General features: G+C 37.5%; 2 protein-coding genes across 2 annotated transcripts; both read left to right on the forward strand.

The window, feature by feature from the left end:
- Positions 1-17,130: 17,130 nt before the first annotated feature.
- Positions 17,131-20,383, forward strand: LOC109818213 (uncharacterized). The gene is made up of 3 exons (XM_020383641.3): positions 17,131-17,580; positions 19,031-19,286; positions 19,813-20,383. The coding sequence occupies exons 1-3, from the start codon at positions 17,314-17,316 to the stop codon at positions 20,187-20,189; spliced, it is 900 nt and encodes a 299-aa protein (XP_020239230.1). The 5' UTR covers positions 17,131-17,313; the 3' UTR covers positions 20,190-20,383.
- A 1,121-nt stretch (positions 20,384-21,504) lies between these two features.
- On the forward strand, positions 21,505-23,610 carry LOC109818223 (HXXXD-type acyl-transferase family protein). The gene has a single exon (XM_020383654.3). The coding sequence runs from the start codon at positions 21,898-21,900 to the stop codon at positions 23,305-23,307; it is 1,410 nt and encodes a 469-aa protein (XP_020239243.1). The 5' UTR covers positions 21,505-21,897; the 3' UTR covers positions 23,308-23,610.
- Positions 23,611-26,690: the final 3,080 nt, after the last annotated feature.

The following is a 26,690-nucleotide window of genomic DNA, read 5'->3' on the forward strand; positions in this document are numbered from 1 at the left end:
GGTTTATGAGGATGCATGATATCTTTATTGGTAATGATGTACATGCTCCTCACTTTTATTATATTTTCACACATGGTCTTTCCTCTCATGTCATGGTTTTTTCATGCATGGGGATTATTCTTTAGACCTATATCACGAGGTTATTTATTAATGCACAAACAATTGCACATAAGCATTTACACAAACAATTCACTCATCCACGAACAGTCACGAGCGAATCACGAGGTAGGGGTATCCTGCAGAAATGGTGCATATTCAAGGTAGGTTCTAACTGTTCTCACCAGTCCAAGGCCCCCAAGGTGCCCCCATTATAGGGACCCAATTCCTCTCATCGTAGGTCGATGGAAAGCTCCAACGCACCGTCGGACTCAAGTTCATGGTTATCACCTTGAGTGATGTTTTCCGACAACGGTCTACGGGCACCTATAGACCCATTCGACAACCGGCCGTACTAACATCCACTCCCTATGGTTAATCACTCATGCCCCCGGGTATAGGGGGAACTGTTGTGTGCAAAGGTTTGTGTGCAGTTTTTATTTCAAACAATTGCGTAAATTTAAACATACAACAGTTATTTAAAAGCCAAATAGATAAACATGTTATCATACAAGTGAGGGGTAATAAAGTAATTTTAACTATTATTTGTTAAAATAATCTGTCACTAAATGGGATTGACTCTCGAGGCTTCCCCAGTGGAGTCGCCATCTGTCGCCACCCGGCCCAAACGGGCCTCGGCGGTCGCGAAGACGGTCGAGCTCGCTTTTATTTTAGTTTTGAAAATGTATTGGATTATTAGAACGACTTGTTCTCAAACTGAGACCTTGTCGATCTTATCCAATTTATTTATTAAATGTCTTACCAATCCATGTTAATCCCAAGCGGGACCCTCCATGGATTAGTGGTTTTCATAAAAAGGAAGGGTTCGTGGAGTCGCCACCAATGTTTTACTCAAAACATTGGAAAAAGGGATAAGGCAATTGATTTTATAAATCAACTTTGGCCATTACAACCAGAGTTGGGTAAGGGAGTCGGTTACGCGTGGGGAAGGTGTTAGCACCCCACAGCGCCCCTTTCGGGTTCCCTATGACAGATTATTTCTAAAATAACAGTGTAAAATTACTAAATTACCCCTATTTATTCTAAGCGATTATACTTTAGATATCTACATGATGACAATTTTTAATATGCACACAGAAAGCAGTAAAAGGAAGGACTTTAAGAAGAAACCTTTGAAGCGTGCTTTTATATATTTCGTAAAACTGGGAAGCTTTTTGGCGTTCCCTCGCTCTACAAGCCCGCTCGCTCCCTCCTATAAAATTTTGACTACGGAAATCCGGAGGATTTCCCTTCGACTAGGTTCGATCCTCAAGCAAAATGGCTCGGGGCTCAAGAACTTCGTCGGATCAACTCTCTGAGTGATTTCTAGGGCAGAACACTGCTCAAAAACCCCAAAATACTCAAGGAGAGGGTTGAAACTGTGTGAAAAAGTGTGGAATGACGTCCAATTGACGTCATATTTATAGGGAATAGGCGCAATACGGGCTACAGAATCAATACGGCCGTATTGAAATTTTTGAACTTCAATACGGTCGTATTGAAGTTCAATACGGCCGTATTGAAATTCAGAAATTTCAATGCGCCCGTATTGAGTTCACTGCGGTTGTATTGAAGCTTCAATACGGGCGTATTGATTTCAGTACGGCCGTATTGAAGTTTCAAAAACTTCAATACGCCGTATTGAGTTCACTGCGGCCGTGTTGAAGCTTCAATACGGCCGTATTAAGTGTAGTACGGCCGTATTGGGCTTCATTCCCTCCACTTCCTTATTTTAAACTACTCTAAGACCTCTAAACCTACAGATAGCCATCATATGGTCTTCTAGGAGTCCTTCTGGCTGACTTTCCTTCGATCTTTGAGGGTCTTCGAGTTTTATTTCCGACCCGGACAATTTTAGGGGTCTACAAGCCTCTTACGCCGGAGATTACGGATTTTATAGGAACCCCTCCAACTTTCTTTATTGACCGATTATTAAAGGAATTTCGTACAATTTTTAAGAAACACCAATTTAGAGGCATAATCACATGGTCAAGAGAAGAGAAATGAATAGATATTTTATTGATATTCACAAATGTTTTTACAGAAAGATATACAAAAGGAATTTCTGAAGAATGGCTGGCCAGAGTAGGCTATATACATTAGGCTTAACAATTATATCTGTAATTGTTGCTCTTACGTTCCCCTAATTGCTTCGGGTGAGATGCCTGAGCCAGGAGTGTAGACACTGCAAGACGCTTGCTTCTAGAAGATAATCACTTGAACCGTCTTTCGGTTTTCGATTCAAGTGATTGTTGCTTGCTTTGTTTTTGTGTCTTATTCTTTTGCCCCTAATTTTTGCCTAGGACGTATCCTAGCGGGGATAAATTCGCCTTTATTTTGCCTAGTACCCTTGTACTGGCGAGCTTTTTATTTTGCCCTAACTTTTGCCTAGGACGCCCTTTTCGGGTTTTCATCCTAGCAGGCCTATGCAAGCAACGTCTTCAAGCATAGTATTTCTTTACCACATCAGCGTTGACTGGGTATCGAAGTTCTTCTCCATCCATGTCCGTGAGGATCAATGCTCCTCCTGAGAAGACTCGCTTCACCACGTATGGTCCTTCGTAATTCGGGGCCCACTTTCCGATTTTGTCCTTTTGAGCTGGTAGCAACTTCTTCATTACCAGCTCTCCCTCATGGTAGACTCGAGGGTGGACTTTCTTGTCAAAAGCCTTTTTGATCTTCCTCTGATAGGCTTGACCATGGCATATGGCGTTCAGCCGTTTCTCTTCAATAAGATTCAACTGGTCGTATCGGCTTTGAACCCATTCTGCCTCAGAAAATTTTGCTTCCATGATTACCCTTAGAGAAGGTATCTCGACTTCGACAGGTAGAACTGCCTCCATCCCATAGACGAGGGAGAATGGAGTAGCTCCTGTAGATGTGCGTACTGAAGTCCTATAACCATGAAGAGCGAAGGGTAACATCTCATGCCAGTCTTTAAATGAGACAACCATCTTTTGCACTATTTTCTTGATGTTTTTATTGGCTGCCTCGACTGCCCCATTCATCTTTGGCCGATATGGGGAAGATTTGTGGTGTTGGATCTTGAATTCTTGGCACAGTTCTTCCACCATTTTGTTATTCAAATTAGATCCATTATCAGTGATGATTTTATCGGGAATACCGTATCTGCATATAATGTTCTTCTTGATGAAGGATGTTACCACCTTTCGGATCACATGAGCATACGATGCCGCTTCTACCCATTTGGTGAAGTAGTCAATGGCCACAAGGATGAATCTATGTCCATTGGATGCTTTTGGCTCGATGGGTCCAATAACATCCATGCCCCACATTGCGAATGGCCAAGGTGAAGCCAATACGTTGAGTGGAGTCGGTGGGACATGAATGTTGTCGGCGTATGCTTGACACTTATGGCATTTTCGCACGTACTGGTAACAATCCCTTTCCATGGTCGACCAATAGTATCCCGCCCTGAGGATCTTTTTAGCCATTGCAGGCCCGGGGATATGGGTACCGAAAACCCCCTCATGTACTTCTTTGATCATATTTTGAGCTTCGACTTGGTCTATACATCTCAACAAGACCGAGTCATAATTTTTCTTGTAGAGGGTTTCACCGACTAGCAGAAATCCCATGGCCCTTCTTCGGATATGCTTCTTGTCATTATCGTTGGTCGCATCAGGATATTCCTCTTTTGTTAAATATTGCTTGATGTCATGGAACCATGGACAATCATCGACAGCTTTATTTATCAGAAGGCAGAACGCTTGCTTATCGTGCCGCCGGATATTGATGATGGGCATTTCATGCTCACTATCCAAGGCGAACATCGATGAGAGCGTAGCAAGAGCGTCGGCAAACTGATTCTCCTCCCTTGGAATGTATTCAAAGACGACACTTTGGAAGAGATGTGTCAAATCTTTGATGTGCCAACATATGGTATCAGTTTAGGATTTCGGACTTCCCAATCACCTCGTAGTTGGTAGATGACTAGGGCCGAATCACCAAACACTTTGAGCTTTAGGATACCATTGTTGATGGCTGCTTGGATTCCCAACGCGCAAGCCTCGTATTCAGTCATGTTGTTTGTACAATCGAAGTTGAGTCTTGCCGTTATGGGAATGTATTTTCCTTGTGGAGAGATTAACACTGTGTCAATCCCTCGTCCAAGCATGTTGGAGGCTCCATCAAAATACATGGTCCACGCATCATCTTTAGGCTCTTCATGTTGTAGATTCATTATATCCTCATCGGGGAAATTATCCTGAAGGGATTGGTAGTCGTTGGTCGGCCCGTGTGCTAGGTAATCAGCTAGGGTACTGCCCTTGATGGCCTTTTGTGTGACATGTATGATGTCAAATTCTGATAACTGTACTTGCCATCGGGCAATCTTCCAAGTGATTATTGGTTTGTCGAACACGTACTTAATTGGATCCATTTTGGAAACCAACCAAGTAGTATGCCTAATCATATACTGCCTGAGCCGTTGTGTTGCCCATGCTAACGCACAGCACGTCTTTTCTAATGGCGTGTAGCGGGTTTCATAGTCGAGAAATTTCTTGCTCAGGTAGTAGATGGCTCGTTCTTTCTTTCCCGTTTCATCTTGTTGTCCTAGCACACCTCCCATGGACTCATCAAGCACGGTTAAGTAGAGGATTAATGGTCTTCCCTCGACAGGTGGCACCAATACTGGTGGATTGGCCAAGCACTGTTTGATCTTATCAAAAGCTTGTTAACAATCCTCATCCCAAGATTCAGAATGATTCTTGCGCAACAGCCTGAATATTGGTTTGCACGTGTCAGTCAACTGTGCGATGAACCTTGCGACATAGTTCACCCTGCCGAGGAATCCTCTTATCTCTTTCTCGGTCTTAGGAGGAGGCATTTCCATTATTGCCTTCACTTTATCGGGGTCCACCTCTATGCCTTTTTTACTGACGATGAACCCGAGAAGCTTACCCGACCGAACTCCGAAAGTACACTTAGCCGGATTTAGCTTAAGCTGATACTTGCGAAGCCGGTTGAATAATTTTCTCAAATATTGGATATGGTCCATTTCGTCCTTTGACTTTGCGATCATGTCGTCCACGTATACTTCGATTTCTTTGTGGATCATGTCGTGGAATAACATCACCATCGCTCGTTGGTAGGTGGCACCCGCATTTTTGAGTTCAAAAGGCATCACCCTGTAGCAGAAAGTGCCCCAGGGTGTAATGAAGGAAGTTTTCTCGCGGTCTTCCACATTCATCTTGATTTGGTTGTACCCAGAGTACCCATCCATAAAGGAATAGAGTGTGTTCGTGGCTGTATGATCCACTAGTGTATCGATGTGCGGTAAGGGAAAATCGTCCTTTGGACTGGCACGATTCAGATCCCTGTAGTCAACACAAACTCTAACTTTTCCATTCTTTTTAATGACTGGCACGATGTTAGCCAGCCATTCGGGATACTGAGATACAACCAAGAATCCCGCGTCTGATTGCTTTTCTACCTCCTCCTTGATCTTTAAAGACCACTCGGGCTTGATTCGTCGGAGCTTTTGTTTGACGGGTCGAAACCCTTCTTTCAACGGTAACTTGTGCTCGACGATGTTAGAGTCCAAACCAGGCATATCATGATACGACCATGCAAATACGTCCTTATATTCCCTTAACAATTGGATCAATTGCGCCCTTATTTCATCACTGATATGGGTCCCAATGTTGACCTCTTTTATCTCTTGGCCCTGCCCCAAATTCACGGTCTCCAATTTCTCTTGATACGGTTGGAGTAGACGAGCTTCTTGATCTAGCAGTCTTTGCAGATCCGGAGAGATGGTCTCCTCATCACTGTCCAACTCAACCCATTCATCCTCAACTTTCGGATCCCGGTCGGAGCGAACAATCACAGACATAATTGTTTTATCAGTTCTGTTTTTGGTTTAGAATTATTAATGTTAATGAGAGAAAGAGAGAAAAGAATAAATGAGAGAATGATGTGTGAAAAATGCCTCTTTATTGATATGTATAAAAAACTGTACAAAAAAACCCTTATTTACATGAAAAGGATCTCATGATCTCGGGTACTGATCATGAGTCCCAAAAAGAAAAGAAAAATGTGGAGGGGCCCTATCGTGGCTTGCTCTTCTCTCTACTCCTGCTTCGGCAGAGGATTCTTGCTCACGTCGGGTGCTGTCGAATCAAAAGTGATCCACCCAGCATCGATAAGCTCTTGGACCTTATATTTGAGAGCTCTACAGTTCTCCGTTGAATGCCCTGGTGCCCCCGAATGGTATAGACATTTGTCTTGCGGATTGTACCAATCGGGGTAAGGTGGATCAATTTTCCTTGGTGGAATGTAAGCTAGAAGATGAGCTTGCACTAGCTTCGGCAGGAGGTCGCTATATGTGGTCGGAAGTTTATCAAACTTCTTAACAGGGTTGTACTGCGACTTTCCCGACTTCGAAGCGGAGGAAGATGAAGAAATAGTTACGGCGTTGACTCCTCCCTCCTTATTCTTCCTATAGGTCTTCTTAGCTTCAAATGATTGGGAAGGCTTAGCTAGCTTCCCACTTTTCAGCCCTTGTTCCACTCTTTCTCCAATGGTGATGATGTCTGAAAAGAGCGTTGTCGTGTTCCCTATCATCTTGTCATAATAGGGACCGGTCAACGAGTTTATAAACAGGGACACCGTCTCCTTATCTGACAGCGGGGGCTCTATTTCTGCCGCCAACTCCCTCCATCGTTGGGTGTATGCCTTAAAGGATTCATCACTTTTCTTACTCAAGGCTTGAAGATCGGACCTATCGGGTGTTAGGTCGATGTTATACTTGTAGCGCTTGAGAAATGCGTCGGCCAACTGCTTCCATGTACGCACCTGATTCCCATCCAGCTGCATATACCAGTTGAGTGCGGTGTCAGCCAAGCTCTCTTGGAAGCAATGGATTAAGAGCTTTTCATTAGTGGCATATGCAGCCATCTTTCGGCAATACATGGTGAGATGACTTTTGGGGCAAGTCGATCCCACATACTTTGGGAGATCGGGCACTTTAAATTTGGGAGGGAATTGGATGTCCCTCACTAAGCACATGTCGGCGGCATCTTTGATATCAAAATCATGCCCCTCCATAGCCCTCAGCCGGTCCTCGAGAGCGTGGAATTGCTCCTTTGAAATCTCAGGCTCTCTAATTGTAATCCCCGCCCCAAGGGGTACAACTTGCGGAGGCTCTTGCTCTTGCTCCTCCTCATTATGGGACTCATGGTCACTGTGTTGAGCCCCGTGTATGTTTTGGTGACGCATGAGTTCCATCATTTGCGCCATTTGCTCCTTGAGCTGTGAGAGCTCGGCTGTAAGCTTCCTATTTTGTTCCTCCAACGCGTCCATTTTCTTGAGTTTCTGCGCGCGCGTGAGGACAGAGAGATGACCAGCCACTTTCTAAAATGAATGCTTAATCTAATTAGTTTATTTATGGAATGAATACACTCTTGACATGAGGTTGATAACCTTCCATCTTCAAGGTGCTACCTTTTTAAGACGGAGGTTTACCACCCTCCTTGACTTATGATCTCTCCCCTAACGGAGAATCTCAATAGTCATGGGTCTCTTTCACTCATGTCAAGGGGTATTGGTGAGCCTAAAATGAATGGTTATGAGGATGCATGATGTCTTATTGGTAATGATGCACATGCTCCTCACTTTTATTATATTTTCACACATGGTCTTTCCTCTCATGTCATGACATTTTTCATGCATGGGGGTTATTCTTAGACCTCATCACGAGGTTTATTATTAATGCATAAACAATGTCACATAGACCTATACACAAACAATTCACTCATCCACGAACAGTCACGAGCGAATCACGAGGTAGGGGTATCCTGCAGACGAGTGCATATTCAAGGAGGTTCTAACTGTTCTCACCGGTCTAAGGCCCCCAAGGTGCCCCCATTATAGGGACCCAATCCCTCTCGTCGTAAGTCGATGGAAAGCTCCAACGCACTGTCGGACTTGAGTTCATGGTTTTCACCTTGAGTGATGCTTTCCGACAACGGTCTACGGGCACCTATAGACCCATTCGACAACCGGCCGTACTAACATCCACTCCCTATGGCTTTCCACTCATGCCCCCGGGTATAGAGGGAACTGTTGTGTGCAAAGGTTCGTGTGCAGTTTATATTTCAAACAATTGCGAAAATTTAAACATCCAACAGTTATTAAAGCCAATTAGGTAAAACATATTATCATACAAGCGAGGGGTAATGAAGTAATTTTAAACTATCATTTTAGAAATAATCCATCACTAAATGGGACTGACTCTCGAGGCTTCCCCAGTGGAGTCGCCATCTGTCGCCACCCGCCGAAACGGACATTGGCATTCGCGACGATGGTCGGACTCTTTTTTAGTTTTGAAAAATGATGGATTGTTAGAACGACTTATTCTCAAACTGAGACCTCATCGAACTAACAATTTTGTTAAATAATTCTCACCAATCCGTATTAATCCCAAACAGGACCCTCCATGGATTAGTGGTTTTCGCAAAAAAAGGGGTTCTTGGAGTCGCCACCAATGTTTTACTCAAAACATTGGAAAAAGACATAAGGCAATTGATTTTCGCAAATCAACTTTGGCCATTACAACCAGAGTTTGGGTAAGGGAGTCGATTACGTGTGGGGAAGGTGTTAGCACCCCACAACGCCCCTTTCGGGTTCCCTATGACGAATTATTTCATAAATAATAGCGTAAAATTACTAAACTACCCCTATTTATTAGAACGATTATAAGTAAACTATCTACATGATGAAAGCTTTAAACGTGCAATGCAACAATCAAAAAGCGATAAATGAAAGCGGTAAAAGAAAGGATTTGGAAAGAAACCTTCGAAGCGGGCTTTTATATATTCAAAAAGGAGTTAGGAGGCTTTTTGGCGCTCCTTCCCACTACACGTTCGCTCGCTCCTTTCCCTAAAAATAAATATTAACTATGGAAATCAAAGAGATTTCCCTTCGACTTGTTCGAGTCTCAAGCTAAAGGCTCGTGAACTCAAGAACTTAGTCGGATCAGCTCTCGGAGAGATTTCTAGGGCAGAGAATAGCTCAAAAACCCAAGAATACTCAGCAAGAGGGTGGAGAAATGCTCCAAATGTGTGGAAGGACGAGCCAATGACGTCCTATTTATAGGATTGAGGCGCAGTACGGCCTAAGGAGTCAATACGGCCTGTACTGAGTTTTTGAACTACAGTACGGGCGTACTGAATTCAGTACGGCCGTACTGAAGTTCAAAAACTTCAGTACGGCCGTATTGATTTCATTATGGACGTATTGTAGTTCAAATGGCTCAGTACGGCCGTACTGAACCTCTAGGAGGGCGTATTGAGCTCCAATCCTCACACACCCTTATTCTAAGCTACTCTAAGACTTCTAGACCTACAAAGAATCATCCTAGGGTCTTCCAGGAGTCCTTCCGGCTGACTTTCCTTCGGTCGTCGAGAGTCTTTGAGTCTTATTTCCGACCCGGACAATTTTAGGGGTCTACAATTGTCAACAATTATTTGAGAAATCCTAGGCCAAAATCATGATGCAGTTTATATATCCTTTGTTTCCATGCACTAAAAACAACATGCCATCCATTTTCAATACTTGCATTACATGTGGGAAAAAGTATAGTACATGGCATATGCTGGCTTTGAAGATTCAATCTTGTAGGTAGACATCCTCACAATACCCGCCAAAGGAATATCTTCATTATGTTAGGGGCTTTCATGCTCCAAAGTAACCTCCAATTACTTGGGATTTGCAAATCAACATTCAGAGTGATATGTTCCATTAGCTGGTAGTATGCGGACTTAATAGTATACATACCATTTCTAGTATGCGACCAAGAGATCATATTAAAATCTTGGAGATGAAAAAGTGGAATAGCTTGAATAACTTGATTGTCTCTTTGGTTAAACAGTGTCGAGAGAAGAAGGGTATTCCAACACCTCGTATTCTGGTCTATAAGATCATTCATTATAAGGTGATCAAATCCAGATTCAGTAGGAGAGGATATAAATAGATTTGGTGATAATCTTAGCCAAGGATCTCTCCAAACTTTGATACTAGAACTAGATCCGACACACCAATGGACTCCTTCCCGAATGATAGCTTGTGACGCATAGATTCTATGCCAAACATAACTTGGGTTGTGACCCAACTAGGCCCTTAAAAAATCCCCTTGAGGGAAGTATCTTGCCTTGAAAAATCGTGTGAAGATAGCGTCAAGGTTGGTTAATAATCTCCAACCTTGCTTTCCAAGAATGGCTAGGTTAAAGTCGTGGAAATGTCAAAATTAGAGACCACCATATTCCTTACGTACAATTAGTTTCTCCCAATTAAACCAATGAATGCCTCGTCTGGACCTACTATTAGAGCCCTACCATAAAGAGTTAAGCATTCGTCGAGTCTCTTCTTCCAAGCTAGTCGATATTAGGAAAGCACTCATGTAATAGGCAGGGATGACCTGTGCAACAGACTTGATGAGATCTTTTCTTCTTGCCTTGGATAAGTGCTTGCCAGACCAGTGTTGAATGTGCTTCTAGATACGATCCTTAATTGAACTAAAGATGGACTTTTTGCTCCTACCAATCATGAATGGTAGACCCAAGTATTTACTAGTGCCTAAGCACTTAGTGGCTTTAAGGATAGAATTGAAAGCGGTCATCACATTCTTATCAATGTTGCGATTGAAGATCTCTATTTTTTGTAAATTAATAGACTGTCCTTATGCTAATTCATATTGTTGGAGGACATCCTTAAGCATTTGACCTTCATTAATTGTAGCCTTACAAAATAAAAAAGATGTGTGATTGGAAGTGCTCCCTTGCAGACTTCAACTTCATGTAGGATTCCAGATGCCTCAGCTCATTTTAGAAGTAGCGAAAGGCCTTCGATGCATATTATGAATAAGTAGAGGGAGAGAGGGTCTCCCTATCGTAATCCCCGAGCTGTTGTAATGGGGCCAATGCTATCACCATTGATGAGTACATGAAACTACACTGATGAGAGACACCTCTGCATCCACCTGACCCATCTGGCATGGAAGCCCATACAAGTCATAAGAGCTAGTAGGTAAGCCCAATTTACCCTATCAAAGGCCTTGCTTATATCTATTTTAAGTGCCACATGAACTTGCTTTCAACGTGTCTTGCACTTCAAGTAGTGTATGATTTCATTTGCGACCATTACATTATCCATAATTGATCTATTTTCCATAAAGGTAGATTGTTTAGGTGAAATACAAGTAGGAAACGGGTTTGAGATCTTTCATGGAGGTTGGGTGCTCAATTTTTAGGATGAGAACAATGTTTGTCTAACTTAGCTGGTAAGGGAGAGAGCCTTGCTCTAGCTATTGGACACCCGCATGGAATAGTTTAGGTCCTTGGAGATCCCATAATCTTTAATAAAGCCCTAGGTTAAGACTATTAGGACCTGGAGACTTGTTATCATGCATGGAGAATAAGGTCGATCTAAATTCAGTGATGCTGAAGGGCTGAAGAAGAACATCATTATCAGATTGAGAAATGCAGTGAGTGACATTATGTAATACCAGGTCAAACGAATTTACTTGGTCCTTATATATGTCCTCAAAATAGCAAGGTGTGAGCCACCTTACACATACTGGGTTGATCCGTAGCCATAGATCCATCATTGGAGGAAAAGTGTTGAATGAGATTGTGCTTGCTACGAGAGCTTGTGATTGCATGAAAAAATTTGGTGTTACAGTCACCATCTTTAAGCCAAAATTTTTTGGACCTTTGTTTCCAGAAAGTCTCTTCTTGTATAAGTAAGGTGTGAAAGCGGGTTTGGACCTCCAAGAAGCATGAGGCTGATTAGGAATCTTTCTTGTCCTGTAATGTGAGGAATTGACATCTGCAAGCTTCTATTGGTGCTCGAAAACGTGACTGAAGCTTCTTACCACATGCATCCATTTCAGTGGCACAATGTTGAAGCCTAAAGATTATATCAATAAATTTGTATGTTCCAGCTAAGTTCAACCAGTTTTGGGAGATTTGGTTCAAACAACCATGATTTTTCAAACTTGAAGGAATGTAGCGGGCAATTAATATACTGCCATGCAAGCTTAAGATGTATATGAGAGTGGTCTGATTGCCCAGCTATTGCATTTTAAAGTCGACAATGAGGGAAGAGGTCCAACTAATTTTGTGCTCTGTCTAAACATTCCTCAATTTGATGTGGGTAGCCCTTACTCTTCACCTAGGTGTAGCGATAGCCCTCTAGTGGGAGGTACAGTAGGGCGGCGTCCATGATAGCGCTTCTAAAGCCACGAATCAGCCAGGGGGTGATCATGTAGGCCTCATTTGTCATCAGGCGAAAGTAAGTCATTAAAATCACCCATGACACACCATGGGAGTGATGTGTCCAAATAAATATGACGAAGAAGGTCCGATGAAGTTTTCCAGTTGGCTCTCTTCGAGTAGCCATAGAATCCTATAAAGCGCCAAGCAGGGGCGTGAGATAAAGAGATGACAAGATTTATGAAATTCTATGAGTAGTTTATGAAAGTGCACTAATAAGGTTTCTTCCAAAATAAAGCAAGACCACCACTCCTCCCAGTGCTGTCCACTACAAAAGAAGAATCAAATTCATTCATTGAGCATGTATCTCATCATTACACTTAGCATGTACCAATGTTTTAGAAAAAAAAAAGCATGTTTGGATGGTACGAACGGACGAGATCTAGCAGGGTAGGAACTACACTCAGGTTGCCTAATCCCTGACAGTTCTAACTTATAAAACTCATTGACCCTGGCAGGCCATGTTCCCAAGGCCTGTCAGTAAAAAAGGCTTGGAGAAAGTAGAAGTATCATCGTCGTCTGGCCTTTTGTTAACAAGGCTTTGCTCGTGCATGGGAGAGTTACTATATATTTCATCTTCATGGCTATGCTTTTTGTTACCTAGGGTAAGTGTAGAGTCATTCAAATCTTCATCCATGGCAGCATAATTTTTGTGGGTTGATGCAGAAAGTGCAAGTGTGGTGGTTGCACTGTGAGATGGGTATGGCGTTGATTGCGAAAACAAACATGTTGGATTCTGGAATATCTGAGTCATTAGTTCTATTCGTTTCTTAGAGTCCAAATTTTTTTGGATAGGAATATCATTTGTATGGGTACCAGAATTTGGATGGCCAATATTTACTGAAAAACCCTTATTGTTTACACGTGCATGATTTGCATGCAGATTCTCCTCACGTAACCATCTTAACCCTGAAGCATATTGGTCCCATTTAACTAGAATCTAGAAGGGGGTTGAATAGATTCTATCCTAAGATAACTCTAATTTCAAAAATTCTTGATCAAAACCTACCAAGATAACTAACACTCAACCTTTACTTAATTTGATTTAACAAATAACAGTAGATTACAAGGTTCATTACCAATGTATCAGAATATCAAAGTTAATGTAGTGAAACAGTCACTTATAATCAAGGTTGATTTTATATTACAAATTTCTTAATCAGTTTCAATTACAAGAATAATATTCAGAGTATATACAACAATTAAAATATCATATCTCACAAATCTTTGAATTCTTTAATCAAGAAATTATCAAGATTCTTAAAGAGATAAGGGTAAGAAGATTAAAAACATAGAAATTTATACTGGTTCAACCATCCACTTGGTCTACATCCAATTTTCTCTGATTTAGCACCCCACTAAATCAAAGATCATTCACTATAATATTGTTTACATTCCATGCACAGAAAATATTACAAGAATGCAAACATACATCAATCTTGACACCACAAGACTGAAAACACATACAATTTCTGTACCCTACAGAAATTACTTGAGAAATCCCACTCAAGATTTCATGATCTCTTATTGAGACACCCTATCTCAAGAGATACACCATTCAAAATGAAAATTATAGGTTAAAGATCATAAAGATATCACCTAATTTTGTGTAGATATTAATTTTTCACAGTAAAATACACTTCTTAAATTTCTTCCTTCAAGAACTCATGTTCAATCTTTGCACTTCTTGGTATTTCAGAAAAATTCTTTGATCAGCCATGATTCTTGTTTCTGAAAGTAATCTTTTTCTCTAATGTTCTTTTTTCAAAAAAATCTCTAATTGTTCTCTTTTAATTTCATAAAACATAGGTATTTAAAGTGCAAGACGTGATTCAATTATAAAGAGTAATAACAAAGGTAATCTATTACCTGATATGGTAATCTATTAACAGCTCTTTAAAATTGAACAAGGAACATAAAACTACTAGGGTAATCGATTACGGGATGTGGTAATCGATTATCCTAAGTTTTCTAAGACCCATAATTGAGTTTCATGCTGTGGTAATCGATTATCTCATGTAGTAATCGATTATCCCAATGAAAACTTTGATTCTTCAGCCTTGTTTCAAGCAAGAGAGTCTATTTTAATCTATTATCAACTTTGGTAATCTATTACCTCAGAAAACACTAAAAATCATTTTTAAGTAATAGACTTGGTAATCTATTAAAATAGATGCCATTTGAATATCTTTTTCTAGTAATAAACTTAGTAATCTATTACCTTGAATGGTAATTGATTAACAATGTTACCTTGAAAACTCTTGTTTGAATCAAGTCATACTTCTATGTTTAAACACTCAATAGTAATTTACCTTTTGATGATAATCTATTACTTTACATTTACACATGGAAATACTAAAATATAAGATTCTTGGTTTCTTAAAAAACTTGATTAATTCTTGAATTAAGCATTCATCATCATCATCGAACATAAACAATCGCATACACATGCCTATATCTATTACAATCAATACAATATCCTTTTTTATAGGCTTAAGCAACATCTATATAATACATCATCAAAAGATACACTATTCAAAATGAAAATTACAGGTTAAAGATAAAAAAGATATCACCTAATTTCGTGTAGATATTAATCTTTCATAGTAGAATACATTTCTTGAATTTCTTCTTTTAAGAACTCATATTCAATCTTTGCACTTTTTGGTATTTTAGAAAAAAAAAACATTTGATTAGCCTTGATTCTTGTTTCTGAAAGTAATTTTTTTCTTTAATGTTCTTTTTTCAAAAAGAATATCTAATTGTTCTATTTTAATTTCATAAAAGATAGGTATTTAAAGTGCAAGACATGATTCAGTTATAAAGAGTAATAATAGAGGTAATCTATTACTTGATATGGTAATATGTTACCAACTCTTTAAAATTGAACCAGGAACATAAAACTACCATGGTAATCGATTACAGGATGTAGTAATCGATTATCTCGAGCTTTCTAAGATCCAGAATTGAGTTTCATTCTGTGGTAATCGATTGTCCCGATGAAAACTTTGATTCTTCAGCCTTGTTTCAAGCAAGAGAGTTTGTTTTAATCTATTACCAACTTTGGTAATCTATTACCTCAAAAAACACTTAAAAATCATTTTTCAGTACTAGACTTGGTAATCTATTAACATAGAGGACATTTGAATATCATTTTTCAATAATAGACTTGGTAATCTATTACCCTTAATGGTAATTGATTATCAATGTTACCTTGAAAAATCTTTATTTGAATCAAGTCATATTTCTATGTTTAAACACTTGATAGTAAATTACCTTTTCATGGTAATCTATTACTTTATATTTATACATGGAAATACTAAAAAAAAGTTAAATTCTTGATTTCTTAAAAGACTTGATTAGTTCTTGAATTAAGCATTCATTATCATCATCAAACATAAACAAACACACACACATGCCTATATCTATTACAATCAATACAATATCCTTTTGCATAGGCTTAAGCAACATCTATATAATACATCATCAAAACTAAAATAATCTTCGGGAGTCTTCAAGATGTCCCATCATCTTTAACAATCTCCATCATCTCAACAAAGAAGTGCCACGTGTGTTAGCCTGTAACTCTGCACTCCAACGACGGTGACCATCATCTTGATCTTTGGAAAATAGAATGTCACAACTATCATCAAGGTGGCCTAGAAGACCACAGTAAAAGCAAAACAGACCTAGTTTCTTATACTTGAACAGGATATCATGAGTGTCACCTTCGAGTTTCTTCACATGTTTTGATTTCTTGAAGGGGGATCTGATATCTACAAGAACTCTGATACACATATAGGTGCATCAGAAATTTGATGGGTTTTTCTCGTCATACTCTAAAAAAATCCAATATGGTCACCCAATGTTTTTCCCACGAGAAGCGGCATATATCCATGCGATAGGTTATGCAACTGAATCCAAAAAGGAATTGTGAAGAAGGGGACTTGATTAGGTAATTCTCCAGTTTGGATAATACCAAGAATGAGGAGGTGCTTGTCAAAGGACCACAACCTTCATTTGAGAATGCGTTGCACATCAAGTGGATGGAAAAACCGGAACAAGAAAAGGCTTTAACCAATTTCTTTGATTGACACTCCACGACGAGGATGCCACACTTCAACCATGTGCTATTTCATAATAGCCACTCTGATGATCCAATTTGTAAGGAACCTACCAACGAGGCATAGGGAGAAGTCTTCAACAATGGACTGGTTTAGTTCTTCCAGGAGAACAAGGTCAACATCATCTTCCTCTGGAATATGCAGATCTTGAAACGAAGATGATTCTATGACATCATTGTCTTGTATGGTTCACGTGAAGGTAAAAGGAATTAGGTCAAGAATATAAGGATGAATGTCTCACGGAGAGAAAGAGAGAGAAACAAATCATCTCATAGAGAGAGAAAATTGTTAAAAGTTTTAGTTATTAATTAAAAAAATAAAGATTTAAATATGTGTTCTAATATTATTTATAAAAAAATTTCAATAATTTATAACAAGTTAGTGTATATTTATTTTTTATTTATTCTTAATATTATTGTATGTTAAATTTCTTATTATTATCAATTTTTATTTATATAATAAATTAAATATCTTTTTATTCAATTAACTAAAATAAAATGTTCATTGCAGGAGCATTTAATTGTTGTAAAAAGAGAGTAGCTTTTATTATGTTATTTTATTATTTTTATTTTTAATATATATAGCATAATATAAATATAAATAGATTGAAACACAAGATATATGATAAGATGCTGCCGACTGCAAATGCTTCATTTCAGCTCAAGTCCACTTCATCGTCTTCTCGGCGTCCTCTGCAAACCCTAAAATCTCGCTTCTCAATTTGAACTTTCCAATTTTGCCCCTGAATCCGAACTCTGCAACCGGTGACGGAAAGGCGAGGAAACAGTACAAGGGAGATGGCGGGGAACAACAGCAACATTTTCGCAGCGCTGGGAAGCTTGAAGAAGAAGAAGAGCAAGAGCAAGGACGAAGCCTCTTCCAAGCCCAGAGGATCTCAAGAGCCCGAGAAGAAGGACGTTTTTTGGGCCCCCACTCCCCTCACGGCCAAGTCCTGGGCCGATGTTGATGACGAAGACGACGACGATTACTACGCCACCACTGCTCCTCTTGAATCCGCGTGGCTGAATCCGGAGAAAGCCAATGAAAGTGAAGCCGCCGCAGAGGTCACAACTCTCATCAAATCTTATCTTATAGTATTAGTGCTTTCAGAGTTTATCTAATGAAAATAAAGAGTTTTTTTTTTTTTTTTTTTAGTAGTGAAGCCCAAACAGGCTCTATATAAATTTTTCTTTGATTGTTTATTAGAATATAACTATACTGTGTCCAATTTATGTTATTCATTTAGTGTGTTTATAATCGAATAAAATAAGTGGATCAGCACTCTTTTTGCATATCCAACAGGAGCAAGAAGCAACAAGGAGTAGTTTTTTCATTAATTGATGTGATTCTGGCTTAGATGTGGATTCTGATGAGCATCCAAACATGCCCTTAATGGTCTTACTCGTGCATTTTTAAGCATTAGCAATAACCGTGGCATTGTTTTGGACCTGAAATGGCCATTATATATTCTTAGAATAACTTGGGTATTAGTCCATTTACGATGGGATTGTGTCCTGCATGTACCTCGCCATAATTGGTAGCAATAGCATACATGTTGTTAATATTTGTCAAGATAGGTTAGTGTTTGAATGGTGATGAAGCGGTCCGCCAGGTTGACGGTGTAGTGTGCCACGGTTGGAGGAGAAGGGTGGCGTTCACGTGTAAACACTCTGACACTCAAGTCAATTTGTGGCTTAGTAAAGTAATGATAGGGTGAAAGGGATGTGAATATACCTTATGACATTTGGTGATGCTTATAGGGTGATGTGGGAACCGTTGGAGAGAGAGGGTTGTTATCTGCGTGACAAGTTTGTTATAGGATGTGTTGTGTCACGAGGGTGGTTAACTTCCTTGTTACCAATGATTAAGTCGGTTTATGGTCAATGTTGTTGTCTTGCTTTTGCTTGGGGTAACCACAGTATGGCCATGCCAGTTTGTAGAGTAATTTTCCTATATATATGGGGAAATCTAAATTATCTTAGGAAATTTGAAAATTCAATTTTGTCTGTGTGCTTCATTTCTACATAAATGACCTTTTCTGCCGCCATTTTCTTTTTCCTTTAACTATGAGGAAAAGATCAAAAGAACAGAAAAAGTAGTATTCAGAGGAATATATCAAACAAGAAGCAAAATGGAGGCACCTGGCATAAAAAGTTCAATTTACAGTTATGCTAAATATTATATATTAGTTGTATGAATCAAACTTAAATATGAAGTTAGTGCATGCTTGCCACAGAAGTTCTTTTCATGGGCTTTTAAATGGCTTTCAGAAATAATGATAATTTGACTTCTTTCTCTGAATAAAATCATCTGACATTTAGATGATGAGGTTATAGTTTCATGCTTTTAATAGATCAAAAGTTTAAGTGTTGTTCTCTTCTTTTTTATCCAAACTAAACTTCTATCCTAAACCTCCATCAGTATGCATGTGACTTATTGTGGGGGTCATTGTCATTTAACGAAATCATCAAGTGAGTTTGACACTAACAAGCTGACTGACTTGGTAAATAACAGGAAAGTGAGAGCGACGAAGAAGGTTTTGATGATGAGGAAGATGACGTTGAGGATGACCATGAAAACGACTTGGAGATTCCGGAAGATGTTAAACCTGTTCTTGATAAGCCTGCTCAACCCTCATTGGCTACGAAAGACACTGAAAGACAACTTTCTAAAAAGGAATTGAAGAAGAAAGGGCTTGAAGAGCTTGAAGCTGTTTTGGCTGAGCTAGGGTATACTCAAGGAGAACCCAGTGGCCATGATGATTCCCATGGTAATATAATATTTTAGACATTTTTAAATCAATTTTTATTATTTAGTTCTTCTAATGAAATATGGAGTTAAATGAAATTTTCTTATGGGTTCCATATAAAGCTTTCCTGATTCAAGTCCTAACTGGTTAAGACTTAAGAATTATACTTCATATTTCCTTCATAGTTGTATAAGTGCACGTGTTTGCAGTTGTCATTAACTTTCATGCTATGTGTGGGAATTTAAAATGTTTGTTCCATCTATATATCCTTTTAAATACATCCTGTATTATTGATGTTCCTATTACTGTATCCTTAATTCTGGACTCAATCATTTCTGATAATAGATTGCTATCACCAATTAATTTGGGTTAAACTATTGTATTTAGCCAGGAAAGCTTGAGCTAACACATGTATACATTCACCCTGTACAGAATATGCAACTATGCAAGAAGAATTAACATGGTCCTCCTAAAATGACCAATTATTTTTTTTGTTTAGGAGATCTTATACTAGAGATTTATATTTATCTAACCTTTTGAAATGCAGGTGTGGAGAAGAAAGAAAATGATCAAAATGGTGCAGTGATAAAGGAGAATGTTTCTGTGGAAAGCAAAAGTGCAAGAAAGAAGAAAAAGAAGGATAAATCTTCAAAGGAGCAGAAAGAATCACAAGACCAGTCTGATGGCATGGATGTTGGAAGCAAGACTTCTGAAACTGCTGGCATAGAGAAGGCAGAGGATGTGTCTTCCATTGATGTTAAAGAGCGGCTTAAGAAAGTTACTTCAATGAAGAAGAAAAAGTCAAGTAAGGAGATGGATGCTGCTGCACGAGCAGCTGCTAGTGAAGCTGCAGCAAGGAGTGCAAAGCTTGCTGCAGCCAAGAAAAAGGAGAAGGCACACTACAATCAGCAGCCAGTACGGTAAACAGGCTGACAGTATTTGTTTCTTCTCTAATGTAAAACATTTTGTCTTTAATGTCTTTTATTATCAACATATGAGTTTATGCTTTTTTGTTCATTTGCTAATGCAAAATAAACATCCATAGCTGCTTAAGATAAGTTGAGTTTGAGCCAGATTTTTTCTAATTTTACTGAGGGAACAGGATTATATGTTTGTCATCTGCTTTGGTCACTTTCTAATGCCAAATATCTTTGATTCGTTCTTCAAATCAGGCTCTATTTTCAGAGTACGAAGCCTGATTTCAAGACTCGAGTTAGATTCTGCCATCTGAGTTTACACATGTTTGTGCATCTCATTTTTGTAAAAGGTTTAGGTTAGATGCGGGCAACCACGAGTTAATTCTGGGATATGGTCCTTATCAATGTCATGTGGTCTTGGAATCATGATGACAAGCGAATGTGTCATTAAATACTCTTCTAATTACATAATCCTCTGTTGTATGAAATTTCAGCAGAGCTGCTGAAAACCAATTTGGGTGAATATTTAAATGGGTCCTATAAATAAAAACTTTTCATATAATTTTTATTACCAAGTCCCCACTCTATCTTAAAATTATGAAATTTTGATCACGGAAACTTCAAAAAGAAATACGATAGAGAAAATAATTTGAAAATTTTATAAAAATTTGTTCTTTGATGAAAAACACATTTTGTTAAATAGTGATATTAGTTAATATATATATAAGATAAAAAACTCTATATTTAAAAAAAAAATGAAATATGGAGTCAATTATATTAAATCAGTATTTAATGATATTGAAACAATGAATCAAATCTATTTTAAGTTTAATTTGTTTAGGGTCATTAACTAAAATTAATACTATTATCATTTCTGATGGTTGGCAAATAATAGATTGGGCTCTTTTGATAATATCAAGCAAAAGGTAAAAGTATCATTTTTTTTCTTTCTATTTTCATTTTAATCTAATATTTATTTTCTGTGTATTCTTGGTAGAAAAATCTATTATTCTTATCCTGTAAGAGTATGCTAGCTATGGTACCTTGAGGAAAAATTATTAAAATTATATTTGAAAATGTTATATACAATGAATTGTTTATAATTATTATAAACTGTCAAAAACTTTATTTCTCTATATTTTTTTATATCAAATTATATTTTTATACTTAAAGTCATGTGTATTACATCTAGTTTTAAATGTATTTAACACTGATTTTTTTTTTTTTAATGTTTGATTTCCCAAGTGTATCTATTGAAAATAGCTAAAGACAAATTTTTTCATGTATGAGATCTATTTAAGAAATTGACTTTTTTGAATAATTTTTTTTCATTCACATTAAATATGATATCAAACTTGTAACCACATGCTTAACAAAGATATTTGTATCTCATTTATTTTATGTATTAAGAAATGCTTATATATATTTAATCCATGGAGGTAACTAAGCTCATGCATAATGACTTTAATATTATAAAGGATTAAGTAAGTCATACAAAGATGGTAAATTGGTGAGGGAAATAAAATATCATTTTTGTGTCACCAACACCAAACCTGTAAATCTTCATGAACCCCGCCTTATTTAGTTCAAGTCTCTTTACATCTTTCTTTTCCTTTACCAGTGGAGCTACCCCACCCATCTATCTTTGCATGCTTTCACAAATTTTATCTCTACAAATTAATGCAGCCATTTTCACATGACCTCAGCACCTTCTCATGGCTCCTCCATGGGTTCAAGAGCTCCATCTCCATCACTTGACCATTCCTGTAACCATTGATAAAATGTTCTCTGTCATGCCATCAAGGCCTATTCCTGTTAAACCAGGTGACAGCTTATACCTTTCCAACCTCGATGACATGATTGGAGCTCGTGTTTTCACACCTACTGTCTACTTCTACCAATCAGACAACAACAACACGAGTTCCTCTTCCTCTTTCTCTTGCTCCCAAAAAGCTGTCACAGAAATACTACAATGTGCTCTCGCTGATGTTTTAGTGCCTTATTACCCTCTATCAGGGAGGCTCAGAGAGACCAAGAATGGTAAGCTAGAAGTGTTCTTTGGACCAGAACAAGGAGCACTCATTGTTGAGGCAAAATCAGATATTGCCTTGGCCGAATTAGGAGACCTCACAGCTCCAAACCCTGCTTGGGAGCCTTTGATCTTCAAGTTCCCCAATGAGGAACAGTACAAAGTCCTTGAAATGCCACTGGTGATTGCTCAGGTTACCCTTTTCAGCTGTGGTGGATTCAGCCTCGGTTTGAGGCTTTGCCATTGCATCTGTGATGGCCTAGGAGCTATGCAGTTCCTAGGAGCATGGGCTGCAACTGCAAGAAAAGGGTCTCTGGTCACAGACCCTGAGCCATGCTGGGACAGGGAAATTTTCAGGCCACGTGATCCACCTGTGGTGAAATTCCCCCACATGGAGTTCATGAGAATTGAAGAGGGCTCCAACCTCACCATGACACTGTGGCAGACCAAGCCTGTTCAGAAGTGTTACAGGATCAAGCGCGAGTTCCAGAACCGCGTGAAGGCCCTCGCTCAGCCGTATGATGCTGCAGGCTGCACCACTTTTGATGCAATGGCAGCACACATTTGGAGATCATGGGTGAAGGCCCTTGATGTGAGGCCACTAGATTACCAACTCAGGCTAACGTTTTCAGTCAATGCTAGACAGAAGCTTAGGAACCCTCCACTGAGAGAAGGGTTCTATGGCAATGTGGTGTGTGTTGCATGCACAAAAAGCAGTGTCTCTGAGCTTGTGCATGGGAAGCTCCCAGAGACCACACGTTTGGTTCGTGAGGCAAGGCAGAGTGTCTCAGAGGAGTATTTGAGGTCCACTGTGGATTTTGTTGAAGTGGATAGGCCAAGGCAACTTGAGTTTGGTGGAAAACTAACAATAACTCAATGGACTAGGTTCTCCATATACAAGTGTGCTGATTTTGGGTGGGGTAGGCCACTCTATGCTGGTCCTATAGATTTAACACCAACACCTCAAGTTTGTGTGTTTCTGCCTGAAGGGGAGGCTGATTATGGTGGTGGTGGTTCCATGATTGTGTGCATATGCTTGCCTGAGTCTGCAGCACTGAAGTTCACACAAGCCTTGTTGCTAGATTCACTTTTTTGACACAAACGTTTGCCTTGGCCTAATTCAACTCATCACACCATGTGTTCCTGCTGGATTTAGTTCATATGCTGTTAATAAAACGTTAATGTTGGTGCATTTTGAGATAATTAATTCTATATTTGCATGTATTTGATCATTGGTTGGGTGTTGCCATATGTGAAAGTACTATGTAGATTGGTGCTAGTCCCATGTAGTGGGTTAAGACTTTAGATTCAGAGAGCGAAGTTATAACATAACTGGATTTGAAATTGTGCATTGCACGGGTCTCTTGACTATCACAATAAGAAAGATCATGTTTTTTAATTGGTTTTTGTAACATTTTTTTTAAAAGAAATTTGATAGTTTATAATGAGTTTTAGAAAACAATTTTGGTGCCATGTCATATAATTGTTTATTAATAAATTTCTTTTCTTTTCAATTTACTTCTTTCTTGTTTGTAGCATATTAAACGGTTGTTTCTCCACTAGTTTATAAATAAATAAAAATAATCTTAATTATTTTTTTATTTCCTATACGTATCCTCTTGAAAACAATCTATTATTACAAAAGTTTTAACATGACAAAGACCCCCTGTATTTCTACCCTTTCCCCCCTTTACCATAATACCTATTTAAACTAATCTTCTTATTTTTTCTTTTTTCCTTTTTTTGTACAAAAATAAAATTTTAACTTAGATTTTCACTTTTTTTTTTTCGCCTTATTAACACTTAATTAGACTAACGTTTTTTTCTTTTTCCTTTTATTTTGCAAAAAAATGCAATATTTCAAAAATAAATACTAACACGGTTTACATGACTATCTCTTTCAATCTACCTTCTAACTTAACATCTTTGAGAACCTCCCTACAAAGTAACTTTACAACATTTTTTTTAATTGAAGTGTCTTGCTGACAAAGACACAAATATTATATTCGTATCAAGTTACTTCGGCGTTGTACTTGTTTCTTTACTTGTAAGAATTTTTTTAATGTATTTCTAAATAGGAAGTGGGTGATATTTGAAAGTTGACTCTCGCAATACTTGCACCACTTTTTATTATAATATTGGTTTTAGTTTAGTGTTAAGTTGGTATAGATAGAGCTGTAAGTAGAGGATAAAAAAACAAGTATTTGTGACTTGTGATTATTCATAAATAACATCTGTGACACATAATAAATACATAATTTAAATATGTATTTATGAATAATTAGTACATATATTTTTTTTATCTATTTATAAATAGGATGAGATAATTATGATAGTATTTATATTTATAACTACCTATTAATTAAAATTATTTAAATATACATATTTTATTTTATGTTATTTTAAATTATTTTTAATATTTCAACAAAATTAATGTTAAAATGTAAGTTCAAAATTTAATGTTAATTATTTACCATTAATATTTCAATAGAATTAACATTTAATATGAACTTAAATTTATTTATAATACTTTTTATCTTTAAATATTTATGGACATTTGTGAGTATTTATAAAATTTATAAGTATAATACTCGCAGAATGGATTTTTATGTGGTGGGCAAGGACGGATTGTCTATTATCCACTTCTATAAAGTTCCATTGTCATCCCTAATTATAAGAAAATAAATATAAAAGAAGAAAATATTTTAGTGAATTTGATTATTTTTTCAATAATTATAACAAGTTTAGAATTTAAGATCTTATACATATTATTTCAATTTCTTATTATTAAATTAATTTTAGTGGTTGATTTTAATTGGTTTAATTGTGTAATTTAAGAAATAATATATTGAGATTAAAAGCATGAATTGTATGAAAGAATAGAAGTTACAAGAGATAAAAGAAAAACATTTAACGAGACAGCACATGTAGCATTTTTGAAAAAAGTTAAAATAAAATTACTTAACAGGCATCTAAACAAAAATTATATTAACATAAGGTGGGTTATGACATCTCTTGTTGGGATAAATTTCTTAAGCTAAATAGAAATTTTTCATTGATAAATATTAAGGACCATTGCCTCATATTATAGGGTTAAGGTTAGTAACATATATCTGTATCTGTTGACGTTGACCAGAGGTTATAGTGGAATAGTTTTTTGGTGCAATGATCTTCCTCAATCAAATCACTGGATTCCTAAATGGTTAGGATGAAGATGCTTTAAGTCCTATACTTTTCTTCTTTTTATCACTATTTTCATTTTGACTTAGTCTCATCAATTCTATTTCATGCTCTTGAAGTTTTCCAAATAGAGATGCAAGAGACATGGTTGTTAGATCTTTTGATTCAGCAATTGCAGTCACTTTCGGTTGCCATTCCTTACTCAAACATCTCAAAACTTTGTTAATAAGATCTTCGTTAGGAAACACTTTTCCTAGAGATGCAAGATGATTAATTATATGTGTAAATCTCTTTTGCATGTCTTGTATGCTTTCATTTTGATTCATTCTAAATAATTCATAATCATGAGTGAGAGTGTTTATCCTAGATCTTTTCACATTATTAGTGCCTTCATGTGTTACTTCAAGTGTATCCCACATTTCTTTAGCATTTTTACAATTTGAAATTTTAAAATATTCATCAATTCCTGAAGTAGAAGTAATTATATTTTTGTCTTTCAAATTGTATTGAACTTTTCTTCTATCATCATCACACCATTGATCTTTGGGTAAATCTTTTATTTCATGACCTTCTACAATAATGGAAATGAAAGGACCATTTTCAATAGCATCCCATACGTTTAAGTCTATGGCTTCTATAAAAATTTGCATCCTAGATTTCCAATAATGATACCCTTCACCATTGAATATAGGATGTCTATTAATAGAGTTTCCTTCAAGAAATAAAAAATTTGATGAGGCCATTTCAATTCTTGAAGCTTTTAAGCCTTATACAAGAAACCTGCTCTTGATACCACTTGTTAGTCCCTTAGCCTCAATTAACTTAAGAGGGGGGGGGGGGGTGAATTAAGTTTTCTTAAATTTCCTCTTAAACATTTTTCCAATTACTTCTTTATCAAATATAATTCCTTAGACAAATTTTTATGTAAAGAATGAATGATGATGCAAACTACACAATTATAATTAATAACAAGAAATTAAAAGTGTAGGGAAAGAAGAATTGCAAACTTGATTTTATATTGGTTCGGCCAATCCTACCTACATCCAGTCCTCAAGTCTCCCACTTGAGATTTCTACTACTCTTGTAAACCTTACAAGAAAATGAATCCTCCAACACCTCGGAACTCCCTTTCCTTGTTTATTTAAGTATTCCATGTTTATGTGAGCAATTCTTTTATGTCATAACCATGATTCATCATCTTCACTCAAGTCATTGAGAATAACTCATATTTTTCTCTAATTTTATCTTGTATACATTTTTTACTCTAAATCCTATTATTTTAACATGTTCATAATTTTT

Source organism: Cajanus cajan, chromosome 6, assembly GCF_000230855.2.
Source record: "Cajanus cajan strain Asha chromosome 6, NIPB_CcT2T_4, whole genome shotgun sequence".
In the NCBI taxonomy this organism is placed as follows: Eukaryota; Viridiplantae; Streptophyta; class Magnoliopsida; order Fabales; family Fabaceae; genus Cajanus; species Cajanus cajan.

Excerpts from the sequence above, each read along its gene's own strand:
- LOC109818213 (XM_020383641.3), top strand. The coding sequence starts at position 17,314 with ATGGCGGGGAACAACAGCAACATTTTCGCAGCGCTGGGAAGCTTGAAG. Across the intron at positions 17,581-19,030 it reads AAAGTGAAGCCGCCGCAGAG|GAAAGTGAGAGCGACGAAGA; the intron begins GTCACAACTCTC and ends GGTAAATAACAG. Across the intron at positions 19,287-19,812 it reads TGGCCATGATGATTCCCATG|GTGTGGAGAAGAAAGAAAAT; the intron begins GTAATATAATAT and ends TTTGAAATGCAG.
- LOC109818223 (XM_020383654.3), top strand. The coding sequence starts at position 21,898 with ATGGCTCCTCCATGGGTTCAAGAGCTCCATCTCCATCACTTGACCATT.